Source organism: Gorilla gorilla, chromosome 1, assembly GCF_029281585.2.
Source record: "Gorilla gorilla gorilla isolate KB3781 chromosome 1, NHGRI_mGorGor1-v2.1_pri, whole genome shotgun sequence".
Lineage (NCBI taxonomy): Eukaryota > Metazoa > Chordata > Mammalia > Primates > Hominidae > Gorilla > Gorilla gorilla.
Genome location: NC_073224.2, coordinates 60,268,807 through 60,293,134, shown reverse-complemented (window position 1 = coordinate 60,293,134; position 24,328 = coordinate 60,268,807). Strand labels below are relative to the sequence as shown.

General features: G+C 33.8%; 1 protein-coding gene across 5 annotated transcripts in view; it reads right to left on the bottom strand.

Annotated features, from left to right (window-relative positions):
* KCNT2 (potassium sodium-activated channel subfamily T member 2) overlaps positions 1 to 24,328 on the bottom strand; it is a 381,853-nt gene that overhangs the window by 250,095 nt on the left and 107,430 nt on the right. For all 5 annotated transcript variants that reach the window (XM_055378337.2, XM_055378343.2, XM_019028251.4 and 2 more), the window contains exons 2-5: positions 15,463 to 15,542; positions 13,081 to 13,180; positions 3,912 to 3,960; positions 782 to 841 (exon numbers count right to left, since the gene is read on the bottom strand). In XM_055378337.2, the coding sequence (XP_055234312.2) occupies positions 782 to 841; positions 3,912 to 3,960; positions 13,081 to 13,180; positions 15,463 to 15,542 (289 nt within the window). The remainder of the gene's footprint in view (positions 1 to 781; positions 842 to 3,911; positions 3,961 to 13,080; positions 13,181 to 15,462; positions 15,543 to 24,328) is intronic.

The following is a 24,328-nucleotide window of genomic DNA, read 5'->3' as shown; positions in this document are numbered from 1 at the left end:
AAAAATATATGCTGCTATACAATGCCCCCATGTTCCAGACAAATATATTTATTATTCCTTCAATTTTACATGCAAAGTCCTTCCTTTATGCCTTTGCTAATTTTATCAATCTCTATTGTGCTGTCTTTTCATCTTGCCTTATTGAAATCACTATGGTTCAAGTACTACTGTTTCCTTTTCATTCCATGATATGAGCTCTCTCTATAAAACCCCACAGTACTTTCTTTGACCTCACTGGAAGCACCCGTTATATGCTGCTTGTATTATTATTATCTGTATGATGTTCTGCTTTAACCTCCCCTTTCTTGACTGTAAACTCATTGAAAAAAGAATCATGTGAAGTATAGAGCTCTCCATTAAATAGGAGCTCAATAAATACTAGTTAAATCATGTTAGCCAAACAAAGCTTTATCAAAAAATAAGATAATTTATTAAAATAATTCCTAAGAGACATGTTTTTGCTTTCTCAATATTTTGTGTACAAATCAGAAAAAAACAATGTTGAATACAATAAAGTTGAACCATTCCATTTGCTTGCCTCACTATATGCATGCATATAATGGGTAAGTAAACCCATAGGAACTAGCAAAGCATTTGTAAGTCATCATGGAAAACATTACCGTATTCATACAGCTTTTTATCAGCTACTGGAGAGGCTCAAAACAAAGTGGCTCAAGAAGAGTCAGCCTTACCTTCCAGTTCAAACTATAAATAGAGGAATACTGAGTAAATACTACAGATGTGTTCTATCAGCGGGAGACTGCTAATTAAAATAACTTACCTTATAACTAAGATAACCAAGTAATATTGTTTCAAACAGACTTATCAATGCCACTGAAACCTGAAAGATAAATTGTAACTTAATGAGAAAATGCAATACAATTAAATTATATATATTCTTGGCTATACTATTAACTTTATTTAAATATATGTGCATGTATACATATACGGGTGTATAATAGGACTTATTAGGTGGTACTTTAACTTCTATGCACAGATGACAGGCTGCTGGCCAGAGTTTGCTGTCTCCTGTACTACATCTTAGTTTTCATACATTCTAATACTCCTTAGTAAACCATTTTTAGTTATTATTCAAAATGTAAAGGTGGTATTAAAATAGGCTGGCTGAAGTTTACATGATATATAAAGAACAGGTTCTTTTATGGGTGTGTTTCGTTTTAAAATTTTTTTTAAATAGAAATGGGGTTTTGCAATGTTGTCCAGGCTGGTCTCAAGCCCTGGGGCTCAAGCAATCCACCCAACTCGGCATTCCTAAGTGCTGGGATTACAGGCGTGAGCCACCGTGCCCAACTATGTGTGTGTGTTTCTAATACATAAAATCACACGTGAGTGTCCACCACAGATAACCACTCTATCCCAGAAGCACGACCATCTGTACCAAAATCAGTATTTCTCTTCAGAAAATACAGAAAGTGAAATAACACACACTTCAAGTTTAATAGTATATTCAATCTTATCACCCATGTCAAACAAAATAAAAAGGCTACATCTTTGAGTACTAAATAAAATAGACCATACCACCACTTCAAAATACTTTCAGATTTTATTTGAATGAATTTCATAACCAATTCCCCTTGTGCAGATAGAAGTGTTAGTACTATCTTCCTACGTATGCTTTTTTCTTTTTCTATATTCTCTACTGTATACACCATCTCTACTGTTAACTACCAAAAATATATTACTGTGCCACAAAAAGTAACTAGAAAAAATAATAAAATTATTCTGTGTTAAATACTCTACAACCTTAGGATAGATAAATAGAATCAAATAAGCAAATATAAACAAAAAGTGACTCAGGTAAATATATATGTTTATAGATTTTTGAGGTTTAAGACTATTCGAATGAGAACGGCAGATACCCTGGAGATTACATTTTTTCTTCTGTTGGGATAAAAATCTTTGAATTTCAAAGAATATTAAAACACGAGAACAATAAGAAAACAGATAAAATGCATAACAGTGTAAGTAAAATATGTTTAGAAGTATGTGCAGTAGCCAGGCATTATTATGATAGAAAACGCAAATCTCTTTCATTTTCTCCATAAATCCTCTAAATCATAACTACTCATGCTTTTTTTGTAGAAGTACATAGCATTAGATGATCTCTAGAGCATTTTTAACATTTTACTCAAAGTGCTATTTAAAAATGAACATCGGCCAGGCGCAGTAGTTCACGTCTGTAATCCCAGCACTTAGGGAGGCCGAGGTGGGCGGATCACGAGGTCAGGAGATCGAGACCATCCTGGCTAACACGGTGAAACCCCGTCTCTACTAAAAATACAAAAAAAGTAGCCGAGCGTGGTGGCGGGCGCCTGTAGTCCCAGCTACTCCGGAGGCTGAGGCAGGAGAATGGCGTGAACCCAGGAGGCGGAGCTTGCAGTGAGCCGAGATCGCACCACTGCACTCCAGCCTGGGCAAGAAGTGAGACTTCGTCTCAAAAAAAAAAAAAAAGAGCATCGTTAGTATTTTAAAATATCACTGTTTTAAAAAGCAATTTGAATAGATCAAAATATATTCGAAGATAATATATGGCTATTCATAAAACAATTTATTTTAAACGTGCACTTAATTGAAGGATAGCTCAGAGATTAAAATACATTTTGATGAACATTTCAATATTTTCAGTGTTATTTATAAATTAATATGATATTGCAACAAAAGTCAGAGTAAGGAAATGTAAAAAACAACTTGACTTTAACAAAACTTAAAACACCCAGGCATAGTAAAAACTTGATTTCATGGTTATGATCACAATGCACACATACTTAAAGTAATTCATTATCACATACAAATATACAGACTTCACAATCATCGTGACTTTGAAAGACATGTGGAATGAGTGTAGAATGAAAGATATTGAAGACTTGGAAGAGTGAGAAGGTAGGAAGAGGGTGGATGATGAGAAATTGCCTGGTAAGTGTAACATACATTATTTGAGTGATGGATATAGTGAAAAGCTGGACTTTACCACTACTCAAAATAGCTAAGTAATAACATTGCACTTGTACCACATAAATGTATACAACTTTATGAATAAATAAATAAACTATTTTAAAGATTGCTCCTAAGCAGTGAGTCTTAAAGTCTTTCTCTTTCCTCCAGACTCGTGTCTTCCAACCTCCAATTCTTTCTGATGTTGGTGATTCTATTCTTCCGATTAATTTGTAATTTTTAAAAGCAACAGAAAATAAAAAGGATCTGTAGGAAGTAAACAGAAGTAGAGGCGATAGAAACTTACAAAAAGTTTGCTGGGCATGAAATTCAGTAGGAAACAAAACAAAACAAAGAAGTAACAGAGACTCTAGGGAACACCTCAACAATATAAATCAGACATCTTGTGCTCTGTCATATTTTCTTAGCCTTTCTTAAAGACTCCTTTTATGCTATGGCATACTTTTGGTTTTATTTCATGATTAATTGCTTAGGAACTAAGCTCTTACTATTGGTGATATGAGTCATTGTTTCATTTGTTCATTCATTAAATAATTATTTATTGATATTCTACCATATTCCAGACACTAAGAATACAAGGTAAAAAGCAAACACAGTTATAGGCTTTGATTAACTTTAAAGGAATCATATAACAGGAATACTTAATGTAGTTTGGGAAAACTTGTGGAGCCTTAAAGCAGTAGTATACTTTGGTTTTCTCCAAACTCTCACAACCTCTTTAAAATCTAATTCTGATCACGACAAAATCCTCAAGAGGTAGAATGCAGGGCTCAGACAAACAAGAAAAAAGAAATGAAAATGTTAGTCCAAGATGTGCATGAAGATTAATCAGGCAGAAAGACAAACTCATTTTGAACATCAAAAGCTCTCCAATAGTACTTCTCTGTGAAATGTGAATAAACCCAGAGATATAGGGATAAAACAAAATTGTACATAACCTGTAAGCCCCACAAAGGTAGACTTCTGTTCACCCAAAAGATATGAGACCTATAAAAAGAATAATAATAAGTTAGTTTTTTAAAATGTGAAAAATCTATTCACTTTTAAAATTCAGTTAAAGTGGGAAATATTAAAATATGCTAGCATAAAAAAGACAAAATATCAAAATCAACATTTGAAAAAACGTTGTTGCCTTAGTTTTCTTTTTGCTAATATTCATTTCTATTCCAATAAAAACTTTTTGAATTTCATTTTTTGTCATTGTTAATAAATTAAAATATGTGACATTATTTAAAGAATGATATGGCAGGGCAGAATAACCTTAAACCCTTTACTGGATAATTCTACACTGAAAAGTCATTTAATAGTCTTCTATAAACTCTAAGATTTTCTTATTTGTAACAGAACATATATATGTCCTGTATAAATACAACAGGATAAATAATAAGAAAAAAATCAGTAACAGAGTATACAACAAAGTAATATTTCAGACTTGAAGTTTTATAAAATATTTAACATACCATGGAAAACAGTGTGACTGGGGTTAACATATTGGGCAAGACAAGGAGTAATCATCTTTATTCCCTAAAAATAATATATTTTCTGATGATAAAAAGGCTTATGCTCTGGAAAGAACATCATAACACTTAATATCCCTCTAATTCTAATTTTCCACAATTTATAACCTAGCTGTGTCTACATCATTTAGTACACAGTTGATTCCAATGGGAGTTACTCACAGCAATATACCCTATTCAGGAAAAGATAAAAATAATTACATTTTCCTGAAGAGAGGCAGGTGAATGGTAGTTTTTCGCATCTCAGTAAACGGTGCCAAATCTCATTTTATTTGGCTACTCAAAACTTGAGCATCCTTTTAGATACTTTCTTCTCCTGCATCTGTAAATACTAAATTCACTAGCCATCAAACCTTTTCATTCATTGCAACAAAATATCTGCAGAATTCATCTGCTTCTTTTTGTGTCTACTACCACAATCACCTTATTCTAAGCCACCATTTTTCACAATTGGATGCTTGCAAAAACCTACCAGTGGGAACACTGCACCTTCTTTTGCCTTCTACCATTTTTCTCCAAGTCGCAAATACACTGATTCTTTCAAAATGCGTTTTAGATCACATTACCCTATTCCCTATTGTGTATTGCCTTTGCACTTTCGTTAGAATAAAGTTCAAAACAGTTGACATGGCATTCTTAGACTTATTCAAGTGGACTCATTCCTTCCTTCTACAAGCCCTTTTTACATTCTCTCCTCTCATCCTAGAAATCTCAGCTCAACCCTCTGTGTTTCAGGGAAACCCTCTCTGAGGATTCCACTTGATCAACTTTGTCAACTAATCCCTTGGGCCACGTCACGCATCACACCTTTCCTGCCACTCATCTCAGTGGAAACTTTATATTTATTTGTATATGTGTTTCTTTAATGGCTGTATCCTTGCAATTACAAGTTCCATAAGATAAAATAACTATCTAATTTACTCACCATTATAAACCCAATGCCTTGCTAAGTACCTGCATATATTAAACTAGGCAACCAATGATCAATGATAAATGGTGCCAATTAAGTCAAAGGTATAACTTATGGATTCATTATCACTGTCTTTTCTAAAGTGTTTATATTTTTATATTCTGAGTAACATTTGAGAAATCAGACCACAACAAGGTGTGTCGGAGTGAAGAGGGATAGATGCCCAGTTTTGTAAGCAGAAAAATTACGTGCCACAAAAGTTACTATATTGTCAAGTAGATAGCAATCTCTGGAAAAAATTATAAAATAAGTTGCTGAACAGAAGTGCGTATTTTCAAAGAAAATTGGTAATTAACACAGACTTATTAAAATCTGCTTGACTTTCATAATCGCCATTCTGACTGGCATGAGATGGTATCTCACTGTGATTTTGATTTGCATTTTTCCATTGATCACTGATGTTGACCTTTTTTTCAATATGTTCATTGGCTGTGTAAATGTCTTCTTTTTGAGAATTGTATGTTCATAAACTTTGCCCAGTTTTTGATGGGGTTGTTTGTTTTTTTCATGTAAATTTGTTTTAGTTCCTTGTAAATTATGGATATTAGACTTTTGTCAGATGGGTAGATTGAAAAAATTTCCTCCCATTCTGTAGGTTGCCTGATATTCACTCTGATTATAGTTTCTTTTGATGTGCACAAGCTCTTTAGTTTAATAAGATCCTGTTTGTCAATTTTGGCTTTTGTTGCAATTGCTTTTGGCATTTTTGTCATGAAGTCTTTGCCCATGCCTATCTCCTGAATGGTATTGCCTTGGTTTTCTTCTAAGGCTTTTCTGGTTTCTGGTTTTACATTTAAGTCTTTAACCCATCTTGAGTTAATTTTCGTATAAGGCGTAAGGAAGGGGTCCAGTTTCAGTTTTCTGCATATGGCTAGCCAGTTTTCCCAGCACCATTTATTGAATAGGAGATCCTTTTTAAAAAGTCAAGAAACAATAGATGCTGGAGAATTAGGAACGCTTTTACACTGTTGGTGAGAATGTAAATTAGTTCAACCATTGTCGAAAACAGTATGGCGATTCCTCAAGGAGCTAGAACCAGAAATACCATTTGACCCAGCAATCCCATTACTGGGTATATAACCAAAGGAGTATAAATCATTCTACTCTAAAGACACAAGCACACTTATATTTATTGCAGCACTATTTAAAATGGCAAAGTCATGGAACCAACCAGAATGCCTATCAATGATAGACTGGATAAAAAAATGTGGTACATACACATCATGGAATATTATGCAGTCATAAAAAGGAATGAGATCAGGTCCTTTTCAGGGACATGGATGAAGGTGGAAGGCATCATCCTCAGCAAACTAACATAGAAACAGAAAACCAAACACCACACGTTCTCACTCATCGGTAGACATTGAACAATGAGATCACATGGACACAGGGAGGGGAACAACATATACCAAGGCCTGTTGGGGATTGGGGGGCGAGGGGAAGGAAAATGGACAAAAATAATAATAAAGTTAGTTTAAGACTTTTACACTGCCAGTATAGCAGATTTGGTGAAATTAATACTTTCCTAAAGGGTCCAAAAGAAATAATTTTCTAATGTGTATATCTGAAATTTGTAATACAATCAACTTCTTATTTTTAAAATTCCAAAAGAAATCTGCTTATGTCAAACTAATGGCATTTTCTTTGGTCTGTGATATTGGTAGGCAATTGAAATGTCATAAAGAATTTAAATAAGAGTTTTAAAAAAGACATACTTATTTTCCAGTCTAGACTATGTCTTGTGAAATAGGCTTCAGAATCCATAAAAAAAAAAAATTCTACAAATCTCATATATAAATTTCAAAGAGATCTCCAATGGAAAGACATACTTTTACCAGTTTCCTTAACATTAAATTGGATAAATACATAGAAGGAAATGTATATATTTTGGTAAAAACTAGTGTTCAAACCCTCCTTCATAAAATGAATTTATCATAAAAAAAAGAATGTGGGATCTAATCTGCACATTCGTAGATACCTCCAAAATGAGGAGTGAAACCAAAACTGACAGCCAAATTATAATTTCAAATGAAAATTTAATCTCATTGATAAAAAAAAAACACTAGGAGGAAAGAAAACATGCACAATAATATTTATTTCAGTATTATTTACAGCAGGAGAGTAACTGGAATCTACCTGAATACCTAACAAGAAGAGAATTTAAGTAGCAGATGCATCATCATCAAGTAAAACAACAAAAACATTACAAATGAGGAAAAAGTCATTAAAATATTACTTTAGGTCATACCAGTATGTATATGTTATCTATATGTCTGTGTATAGAGAGAATTTGTAAATGGAGTCTTTAAAAATGCTAAAAGTATTTATTCTAGGTGTTGTGATCTCAGATAATTTTTACTTCCTTGCCATATATATCTATATTGTAATATGCATGAAACATTTTTAAATAATAAACAAATGTCCCTTTCCAAAATATAAAAAATTAAATTAAAAAATGCAAAGCAAAACCCAAATATATATCATTTAGTTATTCTGAATTAGACTGTCCTGTTGATAAAATTCATGTATGAAGCATTATTGTGAAAACTAAAGGAACCATACCAAACAATGGAAGGAAAAGCAAAAGTTAAATATAGGAACTTAGTAATGTAGCCTCAGCCACTTTTCCCAGAACACTTATGAACTGTCTTAAAAGTAGGAAAATAGAGGGTAAAAGTGTGAGAACAGCTTTGGCAGAGGAGGTGGGAGTCAGGAGGTGAATACGTTTAGCAGAAGAACAAAGCATTTGAAAGTAATAGGGTTAACATGCAGGACATAATTCATATGAAAGGATATGTTGCTCACAAACCCAAGATGAACTCAAAGACTGGTAGCTCTAAAAAAAAACCTAATATAAGCTTGTAATGTATTAACAAATAATAAATAAAACAGGAGGGTAAATTATACAACCCCCCTGACCATAATATGCACTAAAATCTGAATACTAGATATGATACTAAGCCCACATTTCAAGACGAACATAAAATATTTAATACACATCCAAAAACTAGGTGACCAAAATATGAAAGCATTATGAGTCTTGCCAATATGTTAGAAAGACTTTTTGGTATTTGAATCCTTTCAAAACATTGGAAACATTTAATCCCAGGTTAGACAACCAACTATCAAGGATGTTACGGAGAAGACTGATAACTAACTCTTTGAAAGAATGGACATTAAGGGCCCTTCCACCAGACAACGTTGGCTGTCACAGAGTTGGCTCTTTAACTAACATTCATTCTCCCCCTTCCACGGCATAGAGTCGAGTGCAAAAAAGTCACTCTTCAGTCAACTACATTTCTCAGTCTTTGTGTCAAGGTATGATGATATAACTGGTTCTCATGTGAGACCTGAGTATGAAGTTCAAGCAAAAGTGATGTTTGCCATTTGTTGGCCAATAATTTTTAAAAACATATATGCCTTCTCCAGCTCTCTTTCTCTTTCTGAAATCAGGATGCAAAGATTCCGGTCTTAGGACAACACATAATCACAAAATGCAGTGGGCTTGTACATATAATACCTACCATGTTATGGAGTGTGTGTGTGTGTGTGTATGTATGTGTCTGTGTCTGTGTGTGTATATTTGTGTATGTGAATCATTATATGGAGAAAAGGTTCACAATGACCAAAAACACCAGTATTAGACTCCAGTAAACAAAAAAATGCTTTTAAATTTTTGAGATTTGTTAGAGAACTTAGTCCTACTTCAATCTAAAAAATAATCAATATACAAAAAAGAAGAAAAGGTCTGCATTAAAATATTCATTCCTATTGATCATCAAATATTTAAGAGCTATTGTAAAAATTCTATTTTCTTCCTTTAATAGTCGTTACCCTGAGGAAGAAATCATATTTAAAATTTGAATTTCACTTAAACACACCATTTGCTACATCAGGCGTTGATTTTAAATGGAATCCAAATACCATAAAATAGAAGCATGTTCATGTGCTTCTTACCTGTGTCTCTATCACTAGATGTTAAAAACTAATAATCATTTGAACAATTTTTAAAGTAGATGCAGATGCATGAGTTTGGACACAGTGATGAACTGTAAGCATCAGCAGGCAATGAGTTAATGCTGATGGCTCATCTTTCAGTGTAATTTATAAACTACATGCTTCAGGTGTGCTTCTTTTCCTAACATCTTTAAATCATTTACTACACATTATCTGTTTGCCATTCACACATGATATATTAACAGTAAAATTAACAGTAAAATTCTTTTCATATTATTCAGTTTTCCCATATTATAATGTTTTCATATCAGTTTTGATTCCTGAAAGGGATTTAAAAATAAAGCAAAGCAGCACAAAATATCTGCAGACTTATCATGTCAGAAGCTCTAATTAAATAAATCTCTTTGCTTAATTAGCCTCATTATTTTAAAATACAGCCTGCACCCATAAAGGCAACTTCTGTTTTTCATTAACCAATACTGCACTGACAATGGGAGCTAAACAGAACATTGTACTCAAAATGGAACCATAAATATTTTTTAATTACTGTAATCTGATTTTTCAAATGTATATCCCCTATAATTATGGCCAAACATTCTTAGTGATATTACATAGAAGTTAATTGTAGGAAACTTTGTTCCTCTTAATGTTTTCAAATAATATAATTTTACTCTGCTAACACCCACCAAATGCCCTTTTACCCTTAGAAGGATTCCATCATGCCTCATTTTATGATTTTCAGGTCCCGCTAGTGTACTTTTTATTTATAAATCACCACATTTTAAAAATAATGCTGATATGATTGTAGAATAATTTGTTACATGAACCATTTTAATAACACTGACATCTCCAGGCAGTAGTCCTCAATCATTTTTATTGTGCAACACACTATCAATAAAATTGCTGAGCATCATTTCATTAACTCAGCAGCATTCACTGACCTACCAAGTCCTATGCTTAGTGTGAGAGCTATGGAGGAAAACACAGCATGGTTCTTGCCCTTGGTGAGCATACAGAAAGGACTGATAAGTGAATGGTAAAATCAAGGGCAATGCTTTGGCTGTCGTGAGAGAAGTATGTGGGAGAGCACCCAGAAGATGCTCCTAAGCCAGAGTGGAACTGGGCTATAAGGCACAATACCCATAAGGATTTTAGATTAACTGTTATCCATAAAGTTGTTTTCCTGAAGGTCCTGGAGTCCAGAAGCAAGTCAAAAAAGTGTGGGTTGTGAGGAGCAGGAAACCTAATTTCCCAGAAGAGGGAGAAGAATGTTAAAAGGCCCAGAGGAAGGGAGATCAAAGATGCATAAGCTACTTTAAGCAGTTCAGCATAGCTGGAGTAGGGGGCTGATGAGGTAGAGTAGGCAAAAGTTAGATTACTAAGGAACTTCTTTTACTCATGTATCCATTCATTCATTTAACAAATAACTATTGTTTGCCACTTTGTGCCAGGCTCTGGGGATTCAGGCAATGATCCTTGCTGTCATGGAATATCCTCTCTAGTATTCATGGAATACCACAGAAAACAAAATAAATGACTAAAATTAGGTAGAATATGTAAAAGAGAAACAGGCTCTAGAGAAAAAAAAAAGAAAAAGAAGAAAACAAGGGAGTCTTATGAGGAGATTACAATATTAAATAGGAAGCTTCATATTATCTGAGGAAGTGTGCCTTATGTTATCTGAAGGAAGAGAATCCTGGACACAAAGAAATGCCCCTATGAAGGACCTAAGCTGGGTGTGTCCGGTATGATCAAGAACAGAGAGAGGCCAATGTGGCTGGACCAGACAGAATGGGTGTGGGATGAATAGTGGGTGTTGAAGTTATAAAGCCATGGTAAGTACTTCGGCAATCAGAGCAGAGTCGTATCAAGATGTGACTTATATTTTACAGAAATAGCTTCTACATTAAGAATCTATCAAAAGGGAACAAAGGTTGAATTAGCGGGATTAATTAGGAAGCTATTGCAGCACTCCAGGTGTGAGAAGGTGGCTTGTACAAGCATGGTGGCATTGAGAAGTGATTGTGTGCCAGGTTTATATTGAAAGTAGAAATGATAGAATTTTCTAGGGCATTTGTATATGCTGCAGAAAAGTAAAGAATTGACTCTAAAGCTTTTGGTCCAAGCAACTTTTAGGATGTAATTGTTATCCGCTGAAATGCGGAAGGCTGTGAGTAGAGCAGGGTTTGGGGGAAGGATAGAGTTTTCGTTCATTGAGATGTGGAAGAGCTCTGAAAAAGCTAATTGGAACACGGTGAGTCTGAAATGTCTGGACATCAAAGTACTAAAGTTAAATATGCAGTTGGAATTTGGGGGAACGGGAACATACTGGTTTCCTGTGGCCACTGCTTAAACAGAGATAAAAAGCATGATAGGATTAGTCCTGAGGGTCTCAAAGCAGAGTGGCAAATATGAGAAAACCTCTGTTTCTTCATATATAAGGTGAGAATAATAAGAGGAAGTATATACTGAAAAAAATAACACATATAAAAAAACTAGTCTAATGACAGAAATAGCAGGAACTCTAAAATAAACAATCTTTTCACAGATTAAAAGTTCCCTAAGGGTACTGAATGTTCCTATGCATCTCTACATCTTTGCTAATAGCAATGTGACTGGTACGTGCTAAGTAATAAAGATACAGTGAAATATTCATAATTATATCTCATTAAATAAACTGCTTTATAAAGAATTATCATAGATTATTAAATAAAACTTCACTTATTAATCTTTAACATTAAATAAATACAGACACCTTTAAATAAATACAAACCTTTAAACAAATACAGAATCATTTTTACTACCTAAACAAGCTGAGGGGTAACCAATTCATTTAAATGCATATTATGAGCTCACTTTCCATTTTACTTTGATCATTTCATTTTTTAATTTTCTTAGGGCAGACTTGCACATGAAGAAATAATTGTACAGATGTTAGTCATCAAATTAAGTTTTCAGCTTTGAAAATCATTGTAAATTTAGTAGGCTTGACAAGGGTCCAGGATGATGATTAGATAAATATTACGCATACAATTACACACCAGTACCTTTTCCTACTGTTTCTAGCAAAAGGCAGACCCTAAAAAGGAAAATCCACAAATGACTAGAAATATAATTTAGTAAAAGCAACACGATTATGAGCACAAAATAAGTCAAGTTAATACATCAATGTCATTTAACTCAAATAAGATAAAGAACTGCACAGGTTAAAACTGAGTCTTGAGATAGTTATCCTTCCCAATATATGATGGAGTGTTTCCATTGAAGGTTAATAACTACTTATTATTATGAAAATATAAAACTGTCATGCAGTAGAGTAAATCTTTTGGGAGTATCTGAAAATCAAGAACAAAATTGCATTCCGGTCTTTAAAGAGACTTACCCATTTTAAAACAAAAACTACTTAATGCACTTTGGCTAGCAATAAAATTTTATGCCTAACAGTCCAATAATAGCATCAGACAAACAGAAAAATAATAAAAGATACTTACAAAGAACCTACAAGAATTATGTAGTGCCTGTAAATGGATCAATTTTATTTGTGACAAACACCTAAAATACCCTTAAAAATTAAGCTCTACACAACATGTTTTAAATTTAAAATGTGATACAACTCAAAATAATCAAAATAATATTGTTGAAGGTCAGAAAAAGGTACCTTACCATTCATTTCCTTGTGAAGGGTTTTCTAGTAGTACTCGGATTATGTATAATAAGCAGCTTAGTAATTTGAGAGAAAAATTGAACAGGCGTATCCTTAGACCTTTAAACAAATGATAAAAGTTTGATTTTCATTTGAACTTAGTTCACAAAAGACTAAAAAGAATTGTCAAAAATATCAAATTTAAATACAGCACTTAAATTGTATTTAGAAGCTACACTACTATAATTGCCTAAACTCTCTGAAGTTCTTGGTGGCTGAATTTTAATTACCTGAATATTGAAACAAAAAGCGAGTTTGACAGAATGCTTGAACTGCAAATGAGAGTGCATATTTTATAAAAAGACTAAATCTAGATTTGAACATTCAGAAGCCACAAAATTTGTGTCCAGTCAAGGTTGATTAAAGTATGTTTATAAGTTTAAGCATTTTATACATCCATAAATTTTGGGATAAACTTTGGCTAGAAAATCTAGCTGCTTACAAATTCATAAGCCAAGTTATAAAACTTATACCTTCACAGAATCTTGTAGATTTGATTTTAGAGAAATTAATTATATTTGTATAGTTCTATGTTGTATATTTAATATTAACTATATAATTATAATACATTCCAATTATATAATTATATATATTATTTATTCATTATATAATAATATATATTGTATACGTATAGAGAAATCTTAATAGCATACACTGAGAAACACACACACGATCAATCTCTCCATTTCTCTCACATACACACACATTTAAAGTTCAATAAATTCTATTTTTAACTATTTAAAATACCCATGGAATCTTAAACTTTTGTGGGAATTAAAACTGCCATGTATGTATCTTCTAAACTGTGTGGGTCACAATTATGCAGCCTGTAATATTCAATGATGATGAAGAGTATTTAAGATTAAGCAAAATATGCATAAAGTCTGATTAATATGAGCATTATCTTCCCTGTAATTACTTTGTGATATCTGATTCATGCATTATGAATAAAATTTTGATAAAGGCCTTCCTATAATTATTACTTAATGAAATCTAGAAATGAAATGTCACTTTTTTTGTCCTACTCTGCTGTTGTGAGTGTACTTGTGGTAACAGTTCTTACCAGTAAAAAGGTCAATGCTTATCATTTGTGAAATTTTTCCTAGGTTTTCCAATTAAAATGCTGAATACGTTTTATGGGTTCACTTCCTTAAAAAATCTTTCAAATTATTAATGAAATTATGCTGGTTTTATAGAAATGGGCCTCCTCAAATAACTGCTTAGTTGCAGCTGACTATGGGTGAAGTATTCAAACAATGCATCCACCTTTTTTGGCCTGGAAAGATAGGACTGTTAGTACTGAAATAAGGGAAACTATTCAGATGATGTGACCCCTTTAGGTAATATCTATTTATGGGGCTTCCTTGGATATTCTGAACAACCATGTTAGAAAAACATTAGTTACTAACAGTCTTAACCTTGAGGCCAGCCTGTCATTAAGACTATCTGAGCAGTATGACTTAAATATTGAAATATTCCATATCATCAGTATTTGGATAACTTCCCACAAGTCAAGCTTCTCTCTTTGAATCCTACCTACAGAGGCACAACTTAATTTCGACAAGAGGATTTGGAGGTTAAAAATTCACAGAGCTTAACGTCTACACCAACTAATGCAGGCCTCTCCATTCCCTGTGACATTGTAAGCAATGACCATGAAAAAAAATTGCATATTGGTTTATTACATATGGCTTTTTAAACATATATGGCATTGTGGGAAGCAACAAGCATCAGCGGCACTGCTAACCTTGAATAGGCTCAGGAGGACAGTTACTATGCCAATTTTGTATTCTTGAAGTTCTACTTTGTTACTTTCTTACATTTGTCTGATGATAAGAATCACTGGGATGTTAAACTCTGAGATCTACCCTACACTTCCTGGCTCAAAAGCTCTAGGCTAAGAAAGATAGGAATCTGTATATTTCAGTGCAACCTAGATGTTTCTTATTATTTGGAATGATTAGGAAATATTAAACGTTCCCTTCCCTAAATCAGACAATTGTTTCCCATTGTGGTCTGTCAGAGCTTTTTGAAAATACGATATTTAGAGTTAAAATGGAAGGACACTCATTTAAATTATTTTCCTCAATGTTTATACTAATCCAGATAGTCCACTCAGAAGTCTACTTATTAACATGGAATTTGGAGAATTGAAGATGTTCAAGAGGCATTAATATCACTATATGTAGTGCCTATACTTTTCTAAATTGTTACCACCTGCTGGAAAAAATAACCAATTTTATTCCTCTATCTAAAAAGTATTTTGCAAAAGATCACACAGTTGAAATATTTTGAAGTAAATATATGTACGAACAGAGAGGGGAATGAAATGAATAACTTACTTGATCTCTGGTTTTTTATGAAAAATAATTTTAGTCTTTCTTTAAATGTATTTTCATTCATATAGAATTCAACTTGTACCCTGTAAACAGAAAATAAAAACATGTAAATGTATGCAAGCAATCATATCTTTATTTTCATGAAGATCAACAAATATAAATTGATCTGTAGTTCTCTAATTAACTTAAAGAATAATATATTTTTGAAATAAATTATTTTATTTAATGCATTATGTATTTTAGTAAATTCCCTGCCATGGAAAATGAGAACTGAATAAAGTACTGATTTAGATAGAAGCAATTATTTTCTACTTTTAAAGATAGAATCATTTTAAATATTATACATAGTCAATTCAATTATTTGTATTAATGAATGTAACGAGTGGCATGGATTATTCAAAACAGCAATAATGCAAAAGTCTTTAATATGTGTGTTTGAAATGGGTTTGAATCACTGCTTTCCCCATTTTTTTGCCTGCTGTAAGAATTAACTGACGTTTGAAAAATTCAGTCTGGGCACCACCATGCCAGATCTACTTATTCAGAATTTTAAAGGGCAGGGCCTAATAATCAGTTCTTCACTACACCTATAGCCTATTTAGGACACCACACTCTGTAACACTTTACCTTCCTACTTATGGATCAACCAAGAAGTAGCAGTGGCAAATAGAACTGTTAAGGTTACCACAGATAGATTATAAAGCAAACAACTCAATTAATAGACTGCATATTGTATATTTGACCCACTATACAATAATATCAACAGTCTAAAATAATAGCAGTACTTTAATAAATACTCTAAATTCTAGCAAACAGTCTCCGTTTGATAAGGCACAATTAATATTTTCAAAATACTAAGTGAAAAGAGAAATCTTGTTCAGTGCAAGGTAACTTGTAAATAATACTCAATTTCCTTAATCAGTCTCAAATATATTTATTATGAGTTAGAATTTCAAAAACAGCTAAGAATGGATTTTAATGTTTACACAAAAACAAATATTTAATTTCATTTTTCCTAATATGGTAACATTTTGAAAATGTAATTCATGTAAGCCAGATAAGGTTTGGGGGTCTTTTTTTCGGGGGGGAGATTTTTGGTTTTGTGTTTTTTGCAAGAGTAGATACCTTAGAGAAAACTAGGAGAAAAAAAAACAACTGACATTACAAAGCTGCTCATGCATTTGAGAAATAGTTCACTACTATATTATCTCATAAACTCTCTACTACCCTGTTTATTCAAGGAAAACCATGAATAGTTTAAAAGCAGTTTATTGTGTCACAAAAGCAACAGCGCATTTTTTAAAAAAATTTTATTATACTTTAAGTTCTGAGATACATGTGCAGAACGTGCAGGTTTGTTACATGGGTATACACATGCCATGTGTATGGTTTGCTGCATCCATCAATCTGTCATCTACATTAGGTATTTCTCCTAATGCTATCTCTTCCCCAGGCCTCATTGTGTGATGTTCCCCTCAACAGGGCATTTTTAAAATTAATTACGAATCAAGCTGTATGTGTTGTATCTTCTAAAATACTTGAATGTTCTTTTATATCTTCTCTCTAAATAATATATTTCTATTTTTATTTCCTCGTTATCATATTCTGACTTAGTTTTTTCTTCACCTTATATATTAAATGAAATTGTTTTAAAGTAAGCAAGATTCTCTTTAGTTAATACCTTCTCCAGACTAGAAGTTGGAGAAGTTCTCTAGAAGTTCTAAAGAAGCCACTAAAATGGCAATGATATCTTTTAGCAGAACATTTCCATCTGTATGCCCATGCACATGTGCACACCCTACACATCTACGTACATATACATACTACAAAAGTCCATGCACACACATACAGAAACAAAACTTCATCGGCGTCTTGGAAATGCATTATTGGACCTGTTTCCCTTGTTTATCAAATGAAAAGTCAGTTCATTTTAAATATAGTAACTGTAAATAGTGAGATAAAGCTAAATTAGTTGAAATTTGTTATGGCTACATAAGCAAATTTGAGAGGACATACGGCTATTACACAAATAATTCAGCAAAGGCCATGCAGATTTGCTTCCTAGAATTACCAAATTTATAAGAATGAGTCCATTTTTCAGATAATATTGGAGTTCGGTACTGGGTATGTAACAGAGGAGCCTTTTTTTGTTGTTTTTTGGTGACGGAATCTGGCTCTGTCGCCCAGGCTGGAGTGCAGTGGCGCGATGTCGGCTCACTGCAAGCTCCACCTCCCGGGTTCACGCCATTCTTCTCCTCAGCCTCTCCAGTAGCCGGGACTACAGGCGCCCGCCACCATGCCGTGTTAGTCAGGATGGTCTCAATTTCCTGACCTCGTGATCCGCCCGCCTCAGCCTCCCAAAGTGCTGGGATTACAGGCGCAGAGGAGCATTTTTTAACGGAAATGAGATCATCTAAAGCCTTAACAAAAATAATGAGGAAGCTGGAAAACATACCACATATGGAAAAGGTAGGAGAAACTAGAAAGAATTCGTAATTATGAAGAGTTAGGAGTCACAGTTGTCTTTAAATATTTCAGTTACCAACATTATTAAAATGGAATGACACATAATGTGATTCTCTATTAAATAGAATATTAGATAAATACACGAATTATGAATGAGAATTATCCGACTTTGAAATGGCCATCAATGTGGAGAGCTCTCCAATACCTATAAATGTGCCAAAGGCTGGACAACAGCATGCGAGCCACTGGCTTTTTTTTTTTCCTGAGAGCAAAGGCAATTTTGCGTGGTGTGAAGTCTCTCATTAAATAATTTCCTAATCCCAATCTAATTATCAAATTATGTGAAGTAAAACTCTTAATGAATCTGGCGATCTCTCTGAGTCAATATAATCATTGAGAAACATGGATTATATTAAAACATGAAATTATACAACTTTTTTTAAAGCCAAAATGCAAGCAAAATGTTTTTTGATACATGACTTATACTGGGCGCAAAAAATGTCCTTTAGGCTCACTGGTTACGGTATAAAGTAGAGCTTTTTTTTTTTTAATTTGATTTAATGATAACTCTTTCCAGCAGCAAGGCATGTTAGTGATAGCGTGTACTTTTGAGACCTTCCTCAGCACCAAACAGTTTTTTAGCACCCAGCTATTTAGTTCAGAGTTTAGTGTTTACCCTTCCCAAAGTTTTTCATGATTTAACTTATTTTAAATATAATTTCACTGCTTCCTTTTTCAAGTTTAAACTGGTTTCATCTCCTCCCTCCATTCCTTCCTCCCTCCTTTCCTTCCTTTAATCTTGCCTCCCTCTCTTCCTTCTTTTCTTCTGACCTCCCTACCTCCATCTAACTTTATCTGAATTTACTTACATCTAGTAGACTATGTTAGTGTAATCTTTCGTGTACTCTTACACTAAGTTAGTGTACTCTTTCTGGACCTTCCCCAGAACCACAGAGTTTTGATTTATGGCAAATCTGCTCTCATCACTTTTTAAGATGTCATTTTTGTCAAAGGTTTATACAAAAGTTAAAATTTAAAGTAATTTTGTTACATTTATTCAAATACCATAATAGCAATTTTATTTGATTTAAAAAGATACTGGAATTCCAATCATTATTAGGTGGTACCTTCTATTGAAATATGTTCTTGCTATTTAATAGTTATTTTTATGTTGATCAACAACATTTTATTTGGGTAAATGTTATATATTCTTTGTGACACTTATTTCTGGCTATTTTATAATTTTGGTTGCCTTTTAAATTGTTTTATTCCAATCTTTAACTTTTTGGTTTTGATATTGGAAATGGCTGTCATGTTGACCTCTCTTACATGTGATTTTTTTTTCACATTTATTACCTGGGTTTGCTAGACAGACAGTTATGGACATGTTCCTTAATATTTCTACAGTAAGACCTCACTTAATGTCATCCATAGCTTCTTCGCAACTTTAAGAGAAATGATAGATAGGCCAGGCACGGTGGCTCACACCTGTAATCCCAGCAATTTGGGAGGCTGAGGCTGGCGGATCACGAGGTCAGGAGATCGAGACCGTCCTGGCTAAGATGGTGAAACCCCGGCTCTGCTAAAATACAAAAAATTAGCCGGGCATGATGGTGGGCACCTGCAGTCCCAGCTACTCGGGAGGCTGCGGAAGGAGAATGGCTTGAACCTGAGAGGCAGAGGTTGCAGTGAGCCGAGATTGTGCCACTGCACTCCAGCCTGGGCGACAGAGCGAGACTCTGTCTCAAAAAAAAAAAAAAAAAGAAATGATAGATAACAAATCCAATTTTACCATAGGCTAATTGATGTAAACAAGAGTTAGGTTTCTACTGGCCACAAAAATGTCACCGAACTTCTGAATAAAAACGGAAATACTTTTGATATTAAATGTTGAAATAAATATGAGCTATACATACATTCAAGAAAGATTAGTGAAAACAAGCAAGGTTATTTACCCACTTGTTCCAGTTCAGGGTGGTAGGTGGCCAGAGCCCATCCTAGCAGCTCAAGGGGCCAGGCAGGATCCCACCTGGACAGGACGCCATCACATTGCAAGACACACTCAAACATCAATACTCATGCTACGATCATTTAGACACACGAATTCACCTAACTTGCACGTTTGGCATATGGGAGGAAACTGCAGTAACTGAAGAAAACCCACACAGACATGGACAGAATGTGCAAACTGCACACAGACAGTCACCCCAATCAGCAATAGATTTTTTTTCTCAACAATATTATAACAAAACAATGTTGAATGAAATGGCATTATTTGAGGAACTACTGTGTTTACATTTCATTGTTTATGCCTTACTACATTGACTAGCACTTTTGGGGGGAAAAAAAGTCAAATAATTGTGGTGTCCCTTTCTTATAAGAGGATGCCTCTAGTGTTTTAGCAGTAATTAATTACACTTGGCCCTTTGTATCCGTTAAGTTCCACATCTATGTATTCAACTAGTTGCAGATAGGAAATATTTGGCAAGAACAAAAAACAACATCTGTACTAAACATGTACAGACTTGTTTTTCTTGTTATTATTCCCTAGGCAATACAATATAACAACTATTTACAAAACTTTCATGTTTTATTAGGTATTTAGTAGTACTTAGGTACTACTAAGTGCTATTTCCCTCCTAATTTTCCTAATGACACAGACCTGTTTTTCTTGTCATTATTCTTTAGGCAATACAGTATAGCAACTATTTACATAACTTTTATATTTTATTAGGTATTATAAGTAATCTAGAGATAATTTAAAGTATAATGGAGGCTGTACATGGATTATTATGCAAATCTTATGCCATTTTACATGAGGCACTTGAGCATTGTGGATTTTGGTATCCACAGAAGTCCTAGAACCAATCCCCATGACTACTGAGGAACAATTGTATTTTGTTGATATTGGGATTGCTTAAATATTTACACTTTACTAAAAATTATATCAGTAATGGATGGGTATTGATTGTTATTTAAAAAACCTATGTCAAACCTATCAAGTTAATAGTATATTGTTCCTTTTCATGTACTGATTTGGTGAATTACTTCAACAGTTTTCCTATGATGCAGTTGTTTTTGTCTATCCTGGAATAAGTTGTCTTTGTGACGGTAAACTATTCAGGTAATTTACTATTGGATTCATTTTACTATACTTTTTCAGGAGTTTTTCTTCTACAGTCATAATGATGTGATGTCTTTTTTAGATTATTCTAGTATCTTCAAATATGAATTGAACAACTCCAGATTTTTCTATGGTCTGAAACAATTTAGATACTGCAGAGATGTTTTTTTTGCAACTGTCATCAATTTTTCCTAATGATATCAACTACCTTAATGTTGATTTTAATTTGATACTTTTTTTTCATTTTCCTTTTATTCTTTTGTTCTGGTACTGGAGTTCAATGTAAAATTTACCCGGACTCTTGTTAAAATGCAATTTCCCTGATTCACTCTTAAAATTCTTATTCAATAAATTTAAATTAGGCCTCATCATTTTAATAACACGAAAAATAATTCTGATCCAGGCTGTCAATTCACCATTCTTTCAGAAACACTAGTTTGCCTTTTTCTAGTGCCAGTGCCTTGACACCTATTTAGGATATCAAACTTTTGTGGATAGTCTCTTTTAAATCTTATAGTAGATATAGATAATTATCAGAGGAAGTTTCTTCCTCTGTGTCTACTTCTTACTACCAAGTGCTGTTTCCCTCCCTCTTTCTTCTAATTCTGCAATATTGGTCATGGAGTCCATATATAAGATTTTTATTACTGTACTCATCTCAAACAAGGGATTATCTGCCTGGACCTTCTGGTTTCACCAGGCAGATTCAATGGGTGCACAGAAGTCTTGTTCTCTATTTATTTGATGTTCATTGTCCTTTGGAAAATGTACATCTGAATGGCGAGTTAATATACATAGCTCCCAGTACAACTTGCATTTCTAAGAACTTTTCACCTGGAGTTATTTCTGTGCTTCTAGATTGTGGCATCCTGCTAATTCCATGTTTGGTGATCTGACTTTGATCAGTAAGGAGAAAGTATACTACCAAGGTTCTCTCACTCTGTTTTCACTACTAACAAAAATAAAAATTATACCTTTCCAAATGTATCACATTATTCTCAGTTTACTCCTATTTTCTCTAAGGTCATTGTGATGGAATGAATTATGTCCCCCTAAAAGAAAAAGTCCTAGCTCTCATGACCTCAGAATTCAAACTTATTTGGGAATGAGGTCATTGCACATATAATTAGTTAAATTAATATGAGGGTATAATATAATAGGGTGAGCCCTTAATCAAATATGACAGATGTCTTTATAAGAAAAGAAAAACTTGCACACGGACACATATGCAGAAGGAAGATGGCATATGAAGACAAAGGCAGAGATTGAGTTATACTTTCAAAACTCAAGGAACACCTGGGACTACTAGAACCTGGAAAAGACAAGGAAAGATCCTCTCCTAGAGCCTTAGTAAAGCACAAGGCCCTGCCTACACCCTATGTTCAAATTTCTGGCCTCCATTACTGTCAGTCAATAAACTTCTATTGTTTTCAAGCACCAAGTTTGTGGTGCTTCATTGTGGCAGTCCTAAATACAGTCTTTTTCTATAATGGTGACAACACCAGTTCTCAGTCATACCACGTTCATTCATTAGAATGTAAACTCCATAAGGGCAAGGGTCATATTGAGTTTTGTCCATGCCTATATCATGAGCATCCCACATATTAGTTAGGACCTATTGGACATTAAAGATTAAGAGATAAATTCCTGAATGAACGCATAATGTGGTAGCCAATTTTTTCTTTGGTACAAACCACGAGGACTCAGAACTAATAGTATGGTAGGAGAGATAAAATCATCTTATTTTTCTTCCTTATGTTATAACATCTGAGGATGCAAAACTTGGGTTTATGGTGAGGTGAATCCTTGGGAATTCTTTCTTATTCCAACTTAATCTACCTTATGATTAATGTCATTTCCCCACAGATTTTGTAAATAGGTTATGAATTTAGATTTTATTTATTTGTACCTTTAGCTGTCTATGATTTTAATAAATTTATAAAGTATACTATTATTAATTTATTTTATTTTTACTTGAGTAACATAGATATCAACTTTATAGAAAAAGAAACTTTGGGCCAGAAGTGGTGGCTCATGCCTGTAATCCCAGCACTTTGGAAGGCCGAGGCAGGTGGATCACCTGAGGTCAGGAGTTCTAGACCAGCCTGGCTAAAATGGTGAAACCCAATCTCTACTAAAAATACAAAAATTAGCTGGGTGTGCTGGTGCATGCCTGTAATCCCGGCTACTTGGGAGACTGAGGCGGAAGAATCACTTGAACTTGGGAGGTGGAGGTTGCAGTGAGCGGAGATTGCACAACTGCACTCCAGCCTGGGTGATAGAGTGAGAATCCATCAAAAAAAGGGAGGAAAGAAGGAATAAAGGAAGGAAGGAAGGAAGGGAGGGAGGGAAGGAGGGGGAGAGAGAGAGAGAGAGAGGGAAAGAGAGAGAGAGACAGAGAGAGAAAGAAAGAAAGAAAGAAAGAGAGAAAGAAAGAAAAAAGAAAGAAAAAGAAAGAAAGAAAGAAAGAAAGAAAGAAAGAAAGAAAGAAAGAAAGAAAGAAAAAAGAAAAAGAAAGGAAGGAAGGAAGGGAGGGAGGGAAAGAAAGAAAAAGAAACGTTCATTCAAATAATTTTAGTGACTGGCCCAAATTCATATAGCTAGGATGGGGACAGAGTTGGAACACTGGTCTTTCTATTCTTTTTCTTTCTTCTTGCCTTCTTAGCAAGTTGAGAATTTATTGGTAGTAGGAGAATTCTAGAACATTTGTAAAATATTATAAAAGAACATTGTATATAACAGATCCACCCACAAATACTGGGCTATCCCCATAAATAGTGGGACATGTTTGTTAAGGTCTGCCCTGTGATATTGACTCTAAACCAGATTCCTATCCATTTCCAAATATTCATACTTAATTTCTGATAACCACCAAATGAAGGCTTGTCAAACACAACAAAAACAAACATAGACAAATAGGAATTAATTAAACGAAAACTCTTCTGTACACCAAAGGAAACAAACAGAGTAAATAGACAATATACAGAATGCCAGAAAATATTTGCAAACTATGCATCCAACAAAGGGCTAATATCCAGAATCTACAATGAACTCAAACAACTCAACAAGAAAAAAATATAAACTCTTTAAAAAGTGTGCAAAGGATATGAACAGACATTTTTCAAAACAAGGCATACAAATGTATGCAACCACAAACATATGCCACCATGCTCAACAATGCTAATCATCAGAGAAATGCAAATTAAAATCACAATGAGATACCACCTTACACCAGTAAGAATGGCTACTATAAAAAGTCAAAAAACAACAGATGTTGGA